This window comes from Myotis myotis, unplaced genomic scaffold (genome assembly GCF_014108235.1).
Source record: "Myotis myotis isolate mMyoMyo1 unplaced genomic scaffold, mMyoMyo1.p scaffold_m19_p_18, whole genome shotgun sequence".
In the NCBI taxonomy this organism is placed as follows: Eukaryota; Metazoa; Chordata; class Mammalia; order Chiroptera; family Vespertilionidae; genus Myotis; species Myotis myotis.
In genome coordinates this window covers 37,996,818-38,009,467 of record NW_023416322.1, presented here as the reverse complement: position 1 = coordinate 38,009,467, position 12,650 = coordinate 37,996,818, and the positions used below count along the sequence as shown (strand labels likewise).

General features: G+C 57.5%; 1 protein-coding gene across 2 annotated transcripts; it reads right to left on the bottom strand.

The window, feature by feature from the left end:
• Nucleotides 1–200: 200 nt before the first annotated feature.
• On the bottom strand, nt 201–5,391 carry AMIGO1 (adhesion molecule with Ig like domain 1). 2 transcript variants are annotated; one of them, XM_036344129.1, is made up of 2 exons: nt 5,140–5,391; nt 201–4,778 (listed from the first exon to the last, which is right to left on the bottom strand). In XM_036344129.1, the coding sequence occupies exon 2, from the start codon at nt 4,679–4,681 to the stop codon at nt 3,221–3,223; it is 1,461 nt and encodes a 486-aa protein (XP_036200022.1). In that variant the 5' UTR covers nt 4,682–4,778; nt 5,140–5,391; the 3' UTR covers nt 201–3,220. The 2 variants fall into 2 exon arrangements, with proteins under 2 accessions (XP_036200022.1, XP_036200021.1); XM_036344128.1 differs by having other exon boundaries at nt 201–4,746.
• Nucleotides 5,392–12,650: the final 7,259 nt, after the last annotated feature.

Genomic DNA, 12,650 nt, shown 5'->3' with positions numbered 1-12,650 from the left:
TGGCCTGCAAAGCCCCGCGCACTCTGGCTCCTTACAGGGCCCTGCTGACCCCTGGTCTGTGTCGATGCCTGGAGGTGGGTGCTCCCGGCGCCCTTAGCCAGCCCTCACCCATCCTCTCCCTACACAGGCCGCACCCTCTGAGGCACAGCGAGCCCCACCCACAGGCTGAAAGGAGAAGTGAACCAGTCACGGGCTACGCCGAACAGAGACTCAAGCCAGGTTTAATGATGGTTGTCTAGTTGGCAGAGCCCAGAGGCTCCATGGTTTGCCAGCCTGGGTACACACGGTGCGGGGAGGGGGAGACAGGGGCCTGGACACGGGAAGCCAGCTTGCTTCGCCAGCAGGGCTACGAGGAAGTAGAGGTAAGAACACACAGAAAAATGAACCCGTCGGCCCTGCCCTCCCCAGCTGGGGTGCACCTTCTCTGGGCCCCTTCCTAGGAGCCCCATAAATACAACCAAAAAAAAAAAAAAAAAAGGCTACACACAAACAGACAGACTGTAGAGCCCTGTCGTACTGTCTCCAGGGACCCCTGCTTCCGGGGAGCCCTGCCTGGTTTATGGGGGTGGCAGTGGAGGGGTGACCTCTCGGCCTGTTCTTAGAACCAGACCTGGCAGCTTCCTCCCCAGGGTTAGGGAGCTTCCATATGCTGAGTCCTCGGTCCCCCAGAGACAGCGACCCGACCCGTGGCTCCATCAGCGGAAACCATGGGAGAGGCTAATCCTGCAGCCTTTGAGGGGAGGGCCAGGCACACCTCCCAGCCTCTCCAACCAGGGGGCAGAGCAGGGAGATGTACAGCCGCAGGCCTTTTCCTGTTCCCCAATTTGGGCAGGACTTCTGATGCCCTCCTTGTCCTTAGGAACTTGCTAGAAGGCCCCAGAAGGCCTGCTTCATTCGACACGCAGCTCATTTAAGGCTGTCAGCGCCCTAGGCGGCTCCTGGAGGGGTGGCTGCAGCATGGAGGTGAGATCCCCAGGCTCCCCAGGAAGCAAGCAGGGAGCCCTGGTTCCTCCAGCCCCAGCAACAAACTCCCCACAGGTTCCAGAACCTAATCGGACAACCTGGCCCTCCCGGCCCGTCTTCCTGGGGCAGTTAAGAGCAGAAGAGCAACCTGGCCCCCTGCAGTGTCCCCTGGGTCCTCCCTTGACCTAGCTGTGCACTTCCGTGTCATCTACTGCCTTCCGTCCATGGGAGGTTTCTGAGGGTCTGAAGACCTGGCCATCCCATCACCCCTTCTCCCAAGGTCCTCTGCCGCGGCTCTCCTAACTCCAGGCCTTGCAGAGAGGTTCCTGGGTGCCATGGAGATGTGGGTGACGCTTCAGAGTTCGGAATTTAAAGGACAAGAGTTTATCTGGGGAGCCTGGCGGGATCACTGTCTCCTATGGGGCAGGAGAATGGTGTGCGTGGCGTGGTGCACGTAGGCGGACCATTCGGAGGCGCTCAGTGGGGACTGAAGGACCTCGGTCCCGATGGGAGGCAGGGTGCTGCGTGCATGCGGACCTAGGAGCATGCGGACCTACGAGCATGCAAGTACTTGAGGGAGATGCTGCACCTCTCGACAAAACTGGGCACTAAGAAAGGATGACCAGCAGCCTTGACCTCCCCGTCCCCATCCCCAGTCTTCATAGGCAGCGGGGCAGCCCCTCCTCCCAAGCAGCCTCACCCACAGGCAAACGACACCTCTTGGAACCTAAGGAGGTAGGAGATCTGGAGAACGAACACTGGGCAGGGAAGCTGGGGAGAGAGAGGGGACAGACTGCGACAGACCAACGTCGGAACATTCTCACCTCCGCCCTGCTCATGCCCTTGACCAAGCACAGAGCAGCCCTCTCCCAAGGCTTACACCATCAGAGGGGGAGTGGCCACCTCTGTCCCAGAGCGCTCTGTAGCCGTGGATGGAATGGAATGCTGGCCTGTCTTAGGTTCCTGGCCTGCCCACCCCACTGCACAGACCTCTGAAAGCGCAGGGGGTGGCAGAGCCCCCCTTCTGAAACTTCAGCGCCACCAACTGTCTCCATTACCATCTCCGTTACGAGACGACCTGGAACCTCGTGGAGACACAGAACTCGAAGCCACACTCCAAACTGCCATTCTGGGGCAAAGACCTCCAAATTCCAACCCATCAGCTACGGAATCCCACACGTGGCTTTGAAGCAGGGGCGCGATCTGAGAGGAGCAAGGCAGCCCTGGCGACACAGGAGATACACACCTGGTCCCCCCGCGACCCCTGCCCAGCTCACCCAGCTGGGGCCAGGCGTCCCAGGACTCTACCCTCCACAGAGCAGCATACTGGGGAACCTGAGTCCCACCAGAGCCCATGAGGAGACGGCATCCCGGAAAGTCAGGTGGGACCAGCGGGATGCCACCTAAGAGGTGGCGGCACCTCCCCGTCCCCTGCAGGCATCCAGCCATGAAAGCTCTGCCTTCAGCAGCCCCCACCCTGGCCTGACAGGCAGGTACAGGAACCCAGTGAGCCAACCTGGAGTTCGTGCCCCTAGACTCGTGCTCCTGGTTTTGTGCTGCACCCCTGCTTTCGGGAGGACCCCTCTGTGCCACTGGTCCCAGGACAGGGCACAGACACCACACCTCCCATTGCCTCTGACGGGCAGCAAGCCAGGCTCCTTGGGAGAAACAAAGGCATTGGGGAAGTCTCAGAGCTTGGGGAGAGCTCCTGATTGAGGTCTCAGCCTTTTCCTGACTCATTTTCCCAAAGGTTTCCAATCTCCCCCTGGCCTCGGAGTGTGACTTCCTGGCCAGAGGCGACACTACGGCGTCTCCATTGGCTCCTGCGGAAGCTCCCCTAACACACCCAACCTCACAGGTGTGGGTGGGCAGAGAGAGAGAAAAAGATTCCCCCAAAATGAGTTTCTCTTAAGGAGCCAGGGATGACCTCGAACAAGTTAGGGAATCGGCTCTTCCCCCCACCCCTTCCTCACTCCCACCCAGCTCGGACAGGGCCCTCCTCCTTCACCGCCTTGACGAATGCCGGGGCTCTGGGGAGGGGGGCAGCATTGGCCTGAGGACTGATAGATCCATATCTGAAAATCATGGCGGCCACACCCTGGTGGGGGCCTTGGCTTCCGTTGTACCCATGACCAATTCTCTGGAGGTCAGGGGGAACCCACGCCCTTGGGCAGCCAGCCCCCTCTTCCATCCCCTCCAATCCTTCAGGGGCGCGTTACCTCTCCTGGGGCAGAACCTCCCCACCACCCCATCCTGCTCACACCACAATGGGCGTGTCAGAGAAGACCGAGCTGACCGACTCCGGGTCTGACATCCTCCGCTGCCCCTTGCCTGTGGCCTCGGGCACCGGCAGGGTGTTGCCTGGCTTGAGCTTGCCATTTTGATCCTGCCCAGGCCCAGCAGGTTCCAGGAAGGCCACCCGCCGGTCAAAATCCTCCTCCTTGTCCCCGCCGGCCATGGGGTCGTGGTTGGGTGTGGTGCTGAGCATAGAGGAGCTGAGGCTGTCTCCTTGGTGGCTGGCAGGCTTCTCGACCCCCCGGCACCAGCAGCGGCACGGGGTGAGGTACAGGTAGATGAGGACCAGGACCACACTGAGGATACAGCCCACCAGGGTGGTGTAGGCTGTGTTGAGGGTGTCGTGGTGTCCGTGCAAGGTGAAGTTGTACACCTTCAACTCCACCGACAGGGTCTCGTTGAAAGCCTCCCCCACGGCGAAGCAGGTGTACACGCCCCCGTCCTCGACCTGCACACGCTGGAAGTGAAGGCTGCCGTTCTCAAACACCCTCACGGTGCCGTTGGCCGCCTCGTCGAGCACCCGTTCGTGGCTGGGTGTCACCCACATCTTGGTCATCCCCTGCTGCTTGGTGTCACAATGGATGGTCAAGGTGTCCCCCAGGTGGGCCTCCCAGGCCCGCTCCTTGTACTCGCTGCAGTTGAGGTTGAAGACGCTGTGCGGCTTCTTGGCGCTCAGGCAGTGCAGGTCCTCCTGGAAGTCCACCACGGGGCTCAGCTGCCGGCGCTGCCAGTGGGCGAAGAGCTGGTAGAGCTCGCAGGTGCAGAGCAAGGGGTTGTTGTGCAGGTACAGCCCGTTCTTGACCCAGGCGGGCAGCTTCTGCAGGTCGGACACCGGCAGGGTCTTCAGCCTGTTGGCGGAGAGGTCCAGCAGCGCCAGCCTGGGGAGCCGGACCAGCTCCAGCGGGAAGCGGGAGATGAGGTTCTGGCTCAGGTAGAGCTTCTGCAGCTGGAACACGTCCTCGAAGGCCGAGCGGTCCACCGCCCCGATGCGGTTGTTGTACAGCAGCAGCACCTCCAAGGCCTGCAGCTCGCTGAACAGCGCCTCCTCCAGCGTCCGCAGCTGGTTGGAGGAGAGGTCCAGGTAGCGCAGGTTGGGGACCGGGGAGAAGGCCTCGGAGGAGATGAAGTGCAGGTGGTTGTGGCTCAGCAGCAGGGAGTGCAGGTGGGGAAGGCGCGTGGGCGTCCACTCGGCCCGCAGGCGGCTCAGGTTGTTGTGGCTGAGGTCCAGCTGGGCCGTGTAGCTGGGCAGGGCGTGGGGCACGTTGGGCAGCTGCTGCTTGGAGCAGCTGAGGATGTTGCTGGCGCACAGGCAGACGGCCGGGCAGCTGAACCCGGGCCGGCCGGCTCTGGCCACCTCGCCGAGGAGCAGGAACCAGGGCAGCGGCAGGAGCCAGAGGCCGCGCAGGTCACGCGGGGGTTGCATAGTGTCACCGGGCAGGGCGAGGAAGGCCACCGGGAAGGTCTGGGAGGGAGTCACCCCGGCATGTTCTGCAGGGAGAAGAAGGGTCTTTGAGTCCAGGCTGGAGGGAGAGAGGATGGACCAGTGGAGGGAAGGACCCGCTCCCCACGCTCCCCCTCCACCCCCCGCCCCCCTTGGACTAGAAGTCAAAGGAAGAGATGCCCGGCAGCTCCCCGGCTGCAGGCAGGGGCTCAAAATGCAGGGACAGAGGTGGACACAGGCTTGCTGGGCCGGTGGCAGACCTCAGGCGGTGCTGTTTGTTGCCGAGGCTGCCCGGGCGGGCTGGAGGCGGGGTCTGCAGGGCCTTGGGGGAGGCGAGGGGGAAGGTCAACAGGGCACCGGCTCGGTAGGGGCGTCGCTCCGGGCTTGAGTCCCGGGCCTGTGGGGCGGGCTCCCCCCTCCGGGACCTCTGGTCACTGCACCTGCTCGGCGAGGACGTGTCTCAGCCCATGGCGGGTCCGGGCGCTCCGTCGCGGCCTCCCCCGGCGGCGCCTCACCGGCCGGCCTGTCGCGGCGCCCGCCTGACGCAGGGGCCCGCGCCCGGCGACATCGCCTCCCGGGGCCGCGGCGGGCTCCGCGGCGCTCCTCCCCCGGCGCCTCCGCCCGCCCGCTGCGCCCGCGGGAGCCCACCGACCCCGGCCGCCGCCGGCGGGTGCGCGGTCCGGCGGGGAGCGGCGCGGGGAGCCCGAGGCGCCGCGAGCCGAGCGCAGGAGCGGCGTGGGGGCAGCGAGCACCGCGCGCGCGCCCGTGGCCGCCGGAGCCTGGTGCGCGCGCGCGCGGGGGGCGGGGGGCGGGGCGCACGTGCGGGTGTCGGTGCGGAGCCGGCCGGGCGGCCGCGCGCCGGGCAGTCGCGCTCCGGGAGTGTCCGCGCCGAGACCTACCTGGCGACGGGCATGGTCAGGACGGAGCGGGCCCCCTCACCCCGCTGTGCTCGCTCCGCCTCCCTCCATCCCCTTCCTTGCGCCCCCAAACCGCTCTCGGGAGAAGTAGCTCTGAGCGAATTCGCTGCCGCTGACTCCTGGGCAAGGAGCGCCACACGTCTTTTCATTTTACAGATGAAAGCAATCAGCTCAGTGTTGGCGGGAGATTCCTGAGGCTCCCCTCCCCTCTCTCTAGGGCTGCGAAGTCCCCAAAACTTGGGGAAGGATTTAGGGAAGGGCCTTCCCCGTCCGCCCCCCCCCCGCCCTTCCCTCTTGATGCCACCACTCCTCCACCCGTGGGTACCAAGGAAGGGTGCAGCGCCCCAGCCTGCAAGGCAGGTAGATGGCCAGGAGAGGGGTAAGGGGAGGCCTTTGGCGCATGCGCAGACCCCAGGATCCCACTCCTCAGACACCCCATTCAGCAATTCCCAGTCCACCCCTGACACACACACACACACACACACACACACACACACACACACACGGGCTGCAGACAAACCAGTGACAGGTTTCTATTCCTGGAAACTTCAAAACCCTCCCCAGCCTGGGGAGTCATGCTTCCTTTGGGCCTGGCCACTAGCGCCCTTTCCAGGCCCTTTCTGACCCAATGCCAGCCCTTTAACACCGCCCCCCCCCCCCCCCAAACACACCCCTCATTCCGAGCGCTGCTCCAGTGTAGTTTCTCCATCACCAAATCCTAAAGATGAAGGGCCGGGGGTCTTTGGGAGGGAGGGGGGCACTTGAAACACCGGGAAGCTGTTCGCAGTATGTGTTCTTGGGGGTTAGGCACTGGGCGAGGGGCGTGTAGGGAGAGTCGAGACCTTATGATTCAAGACTTTAGCTACTGGGTGGTAGACCCTGAGGAAGAAATTCCCTTTTTGTTCTCTCTCGTCTCTTACAGCAGCAAGAGCAAGACTGAAATGAATGTCGCAGTACATTAGCTTGCTAAGGGTTTTAAGAATTTAAGGGTTAGAAGAATTTCTATCTGTCACAGATGTTCGACCGTGACTTTACGTGAATGCAGTATCTCTTCGAGGGACTATCAGCATGGCAACCTTATGCCTAGTGCGAAGTGCAAAAAGGTCTTCTTCCTGCTCATCCCAGGCATCTGTGACATGTAGGGCGGGCATCAGGGAGTGGGAAACCCTGAAATGACCTTGTATCCTTCCTCTATTGCCGCATAACAACCCCCAAACTTTAATACGATGGTTTAATACAATGATATATACACTGAATGCCTTTCAGACAGTTTCTGTTGGTCAGAGGTTCAGGGGTGCTTTGGCGGACTGCTGGCTTGCGGGCGGGGGTCTCTCGGGCACCTGCAATCATGTGTCAGATGGAGCTACAGTCATTGGAAGGCTGGGCTGAGCTGGAGCATGGACTCCCTCCGCGGCTCCTTTCCATGACGCACCGTGCGGCTGGCTGTTGGCAGGAGGCCGCGGCTCCTCGCCCCGAAGGTCTCTCCATAGGACTGCCTGAGTGTCCTCACAGCCTGGTGGCCGACTTCCTCCAGAGCAAGGGAGCCGGGAGAGAGCCAGGCAGAAGTCACGCTGACCCGGCTCTCCCAGGTCACACCTGTCACCTCCATTTTGGCCACATGGGCCAGCCCTGACTCGGTGTGGAAGGAAGGGGAGTTCACGAGGGGTGAGGAGGGGGGAGCACGGGGGCTGGCTCTTACACACATCATCTCGGAAGTCACATCTGTTTTCCTAATTTTGAAAAAGTTCAAACCTACACAAAAGGAGAGAAAAGAATGCAACGAACTCCCGTGCAGCGATCATTCCCATTCAATTATTGTTAAGGAAAGTCCATCGCTTTATTTTGTACTGTGTCCCCGAGAGACACATGCCTTTTCCACCAAACCCTCACCCCCATAACCTTCCTGAGATGCAGTGTTCCAGGCTCTCTCTTGCTCACCCTCTCTGCTGTGCTTAAGGGATGGAGGAGAGACAGATCCAAGGAAAGAAGGACCCTGATGCTGGACACCAGCCTCAAGTGTCTGCAGCTTGGAGAGGCCGCCACAGGTATGGTCCTTAGTCGGTCCTCCCCCCGACCCACCACCAGCTCATTCAGAAGTAACCATGCCAGGAACCCTTGACTCCCTCTGCCCCACTCCCTCCTATTCCCGATCTCCCACCCCCTAAAAAAAAAAAAAGAAGAAGAAGAAGAAGTAACCATGCCATTTTCAAATTTTAATCTGCGTTCAGATCACCTGGGGATCTTGTTAACCCGAGGATCCTGAAGCAGTCGGTGTGGGCGGGGCCTGAGGTTCTGCGTTTCTAATAAGCTCGGTGATGCAGACACTGCAGGTCCACAGAAGCCGTAGCCACTAGCTCCCTGTGGCTATGTAAATCGATTACAATTAAATAGCATTATCAATCACTTCTTCGGTTGCCCTAACCTGCTTTCAAATGTTCAATAGCCACCTGTGACTAGCTGCGCTATTGAACATAATCACGGAAAGTTCCATTGGGTGGCAGAGTGCAGAACATTGACTCCTAATGACTTTCCCACAGCGGCCTCCTCGCCCAGAACAACCGTCTATTAATTCACAACAAAAAGAGAACCCCGGCAGGATGAATAGCAGCAGGGTGTTTACCATGGGCATTAGTTCCTCTTGATCAGCCCAGGGTTCCTACATGCAACGTGGAAGGTTGTTTGGTTACCTCGGCATTTGAGCAAAGGAGGCTGGCTGTGTCTGCCAGGGTATGAGAATGGACGAGTTGCTTCTCTCTCTACTTGGAGTATTTTTTCCTCAGTATCGCGAACTGGGCATCACCATCGGAGTTGGAGACTGCAGGGAGACACCCCATTAAAAAGCTCCCTTTCGACTCCTTATCAAAGAGTCCATGTGGCTGGCCGCCCTTCTTTGGGCAAGGTAGTCCTAAAGTGTAGGACACCGAGGGGTCCACTTCACACTGTACATATGTCCCAACAGAACTTTGATATGCTATTCTGGCTGCTTACATGTCCACTTCCCCATTAGACTGCAGGCTCCTCAAAAGCAGTGATTGGCCCTAGGTCTGGCTCTTAATCGGCATTCAAAATATGTGTTGTTTGCCCCAGCCAGTGTTGCTTGAGGGTTAGAGTGTTGGCCGAGCACCGAAGGGTCATGGGTTCAATTCCCGGTCCAGGGCTTGTAGCTTCAGCCCAGGGGTTGCAGGGTCAGCCCTAGTCAGGCCCCAGTCAGGCGCTTTCAGGAGGCAACCAATGGATATCTCTTCTCCCCCCGCCCCCAACCGCTTCCACTCTCTCTATAAAGCAGTGGAAAAAATATCTCTCGGGTGAGGATTAACAGCAAAATGTTTATTGAATCAATTCATTAATTAATGGCATTAAATCGGCATATTTATTATATGTTAGTCTCGGTGTTTGGTGTAGGAATAAGGGCAGAGCATAGGGCAGTGATGGCGAACCTATGACACGCGTGTCAGAGGTGACACGCGAACTCATTTTTTTGGTTGATTTTTCTTTGTTAAATGGTATTTAAATATATAAAGTAAATATCAAAAATAGAAGTCTTTGTTTTACTATGGTTGCAAATATCAAAAAATTTCTATATGTGACACGGCACCAGAGTTAAGTTAGCGTTTTTCAAAATGCTGACACGCCGAGCTCAAAAGGTTCGCCGTCACTGGCCTAGGGGTCTGGGCTTGGACAAGCCGCAGCTGTACTCGGGCTGCGTGACTTTGGGGATTGCACGTGGTTCTACCCAATCTCATTCCACGATCTGCCAAATGGAAGCAAGACTAGCAGCTGAGCTTCCTGGGATTATTTGGGGGATGATCAGTTGTGAAATAACAGTTGTGAAGGTGCCTCATCACCTACAAGTATCACCTTTAAAAATGTTTCGTTTTGCCCAGCTGGCGTGGCTCAGAGGTTGAGCATCGACCTATGAACCAGGAGATCACGGTTTGATTCCCAGTCAGGGCACATGCCCGGGTTGTGGCTCGACTCCCAGTAGGGGTTGTGCAGGAGGCAGCCAGTCGATGATTCTCTCTCATCATTGATGTTTCTATCTCTCCCTCTCCCTTCCTCTCTGAAATCAATAAAAATATTTTTAAAAAATGTTCCCTTTTCTCCATCAGAGTTAGGAGAGCCCGGTCTTGGTATCAGCATGTGTACAGATCACCTCGCACGACTTTATGTCTTGTTTCCACGTTCTAGAGTGCCGCCCATCTGGAAGATTCATTCATATTTCGTTTAAGTTCTCCCTCTCTGGGTTCACTATCTTTTACAATTTAAAAATAGTTACAATTTTTAAATACAATTTAAATTAAAAACATTTTAAGACCCTGGCTGGGTAGCTCAGTTGGTTGGAGCATCGTCCCAATATGCCAACGTTGCAGGTTCGATCCCCGGTCAGGGCACATACAAGAGTCAACCAATGAATGCATAGATAAGTGGAACAACAAGTCAGTGTTTCTCTCTCTCTCTCTCCCTCTCTCACTCTCTCTTCCTTACTGTCTCTCTAAAAATCAATAAGTAAAAAAATATATTTAAAAACTTAAAACATTCTTGCATTTTGTGGAGACCCCGGTGATGTTACTAACATCAGGACAGATCTGTAGTCCCTGGAGTATCTCCACAGAGAGGGGGCTCTAGCAGGAAGCTGGTCTGGGAGGGGCCGCAGTAAAGATGAGCCCTTTGCGAAGATTTGCTTAAATCGCTGGAAGGTAAACCCTTCAAACCATTGGATGGGCCCTTTCTACAGAGTTCACCCGTGTTTCCGTTTTTGGTTTGTCCCTGCAGATGCTCAGTCTGGAAGATTCCTGTTGCCATTCCCCCACCCCCACCCCCATAAGCCGTCACTCCCTTCCCTGACCCTTTAACATTGAACGTGCCCTTCAGCACCCTCACCCATTATTTACTCCCCAGGGGGCACATATTTCCTCTTTGGGGACAACTGACCTCTGGCACCCCCTGGGCTACTTCTGACCCCTGCCCACCTCAGCCCTGCTCACTGGACCTGCAGAAAGCGCCTGGTGTGGGTGTGAGCTGGGCAGAGGAGGAATCACTGTAGACACCTTTCCGCGTCCTGGGCTCTTCAGGTTTGTCAAATAAACCGCAAGGCACCTTGTTGAATCTACAGCTCACGTTCACGGTTGGGCTATTCTGCTTACACAGAGGTGATCATTCCTGATGACTAAATCGTGAGCATTTTCTTGACTTCTGACGCCCACGTATGGTCATCTCAAAACACTCCCCGGCTGAGTCATCGGGGAGTCGCGCCCTCGAAATACTGCTGACAAATGCCTGGTTCACAGTGTTCCGTCAGCCTCCGGGGGCGGCTCCAACGCCACAGTCAGCCTGCAGCTGACCAGACATCCCGGGATGAAGGCTGGTTCTGAGGCCCCGCAACCAACAAGACTCCCCTGCCGTGCCCGCAGCGTGCCGTGGGCAACCAGGCTAGTTGGGATCGAATCCTGGTTGTGCGGCTCCTTTGATCAAAGGTGACTTGAGTCAGTTATTTAACCTGTAAAATGGGCGTTTCAACTGTCCTTCCAATCATGGATCTCTCTCGTCTTGATGTCATGAATTCGCTATCACCGGGAGCATTCAATCAGAGGCTGGGTGGCCACTTTGCACAGATGCCCCTCCATTTGTGTGTTCATTCATTCATTCTCTCTCTCTCTCTCTCTCTCTCACACACACACACACACACACACACCATTCACATAGACCAAGAACTTCTGTGAGTGTTTAGGAGTGAAATGCAAAGACAGACACACAGGAAACTGTCTCTGTTCTCAGGTGCCATGATTTGATGACGGAAACTGAGACACAGACCATGGCAGCGCATGTGACAGGTGACAGACGAGTCTGTGTGTAAAGGGCTTTGGAGGCTGGGGGAGAGAAGGGAGCACACTTGTGGAGGAGCCTGTGTGGGGCTAGAGGTGGACCAGATGGCCCCTAAGTCTTCTTCCGACTTTGGTGTCCTGGGCAGTGTTGGGGCCAAGGAGTGGCCTGGGAGGCCTTTATCCAAGCCACTCCAAACAGCTGTACCGTCTATATAAGAACCCCAGTGGCCTGGCTGGTGTGGCCCAGTGGTTGAGCGTCGACCCAGGAACCAATAGGTCACGGTTCCATTCCCAGTCAGGGCACCTGCCCCAGTTGGGGGCTCGATCCTCAGTCGGGGGTGTGCAGGAGGCAGCCAACCGATGATGTTCCTCTCTCATCGATGTTTCAATCTCTTTATCCCTCTCCCTTCCTGTCACTAAACAAAAAACAAAACAAAACAAAAAAACAATGGACTTGCTATACAAACAGTTTGAGGACAAGTCTCCCCGTTCCCCTCGCTGCCTGCCTTCCAACCGCATGGCGGTCTCTTAGTTTGTTCTACATAGAAACTCTGGAGCTGCTGCTCATGCCGAGGTTCTCTATTTGGCAAAGCTATCAAGTCACAGGTCTGAGCCCTTCCCAGAGAGTGTCCTCTGAATGGACCACCTTCAGTCTACTATTTGGGCAGGAGAGGCAGGCGGGTCTGCCAATGGGGAGTGCGGGCGGGGAGGAGGAAGGGGGCAGGGGGAGCGCGTGGAGCCGTCCTCACACCCAGGGCTGTCTCCCCGTGGCTCTCCGGACAACCCTGACGTTGGAAAGTATTGCAGGTTTTCCTTGTTTTCTTTCCGGCGTCCACAGCCAGGGCACCTGCCCTCGCTCCCTCCCACCAAGGTCACCCTCAGCAGGCTGTGATAAATGTCATCTTTTTTTGAAAGTCGCCTTGGAAAAAGGCAATTTGACTGCAGTGAGGCAGAACAGGGAGCCGCAGGGCAGCCCTTTATCGACCAGAGCCCAATCCCGAGAACAAAGCCAAGAGGAGTGGGGAGCTGCCTGGGACCTGTGTGCAGGCCTGGGCCCTGGGGTGGGTCTCCCCCTCCCTCTTTTCCTCTCCCTGCCCTTGTCTTCTGCTACTTGTTTCCTGGCTGGTAACTCAAGGTCCCCGAGAAGCCCCACAGCTCTGGGGGTGGGAGCCCTCTCCACCGTGGGCTGCTGATTAGTGCAGAGAATAAATA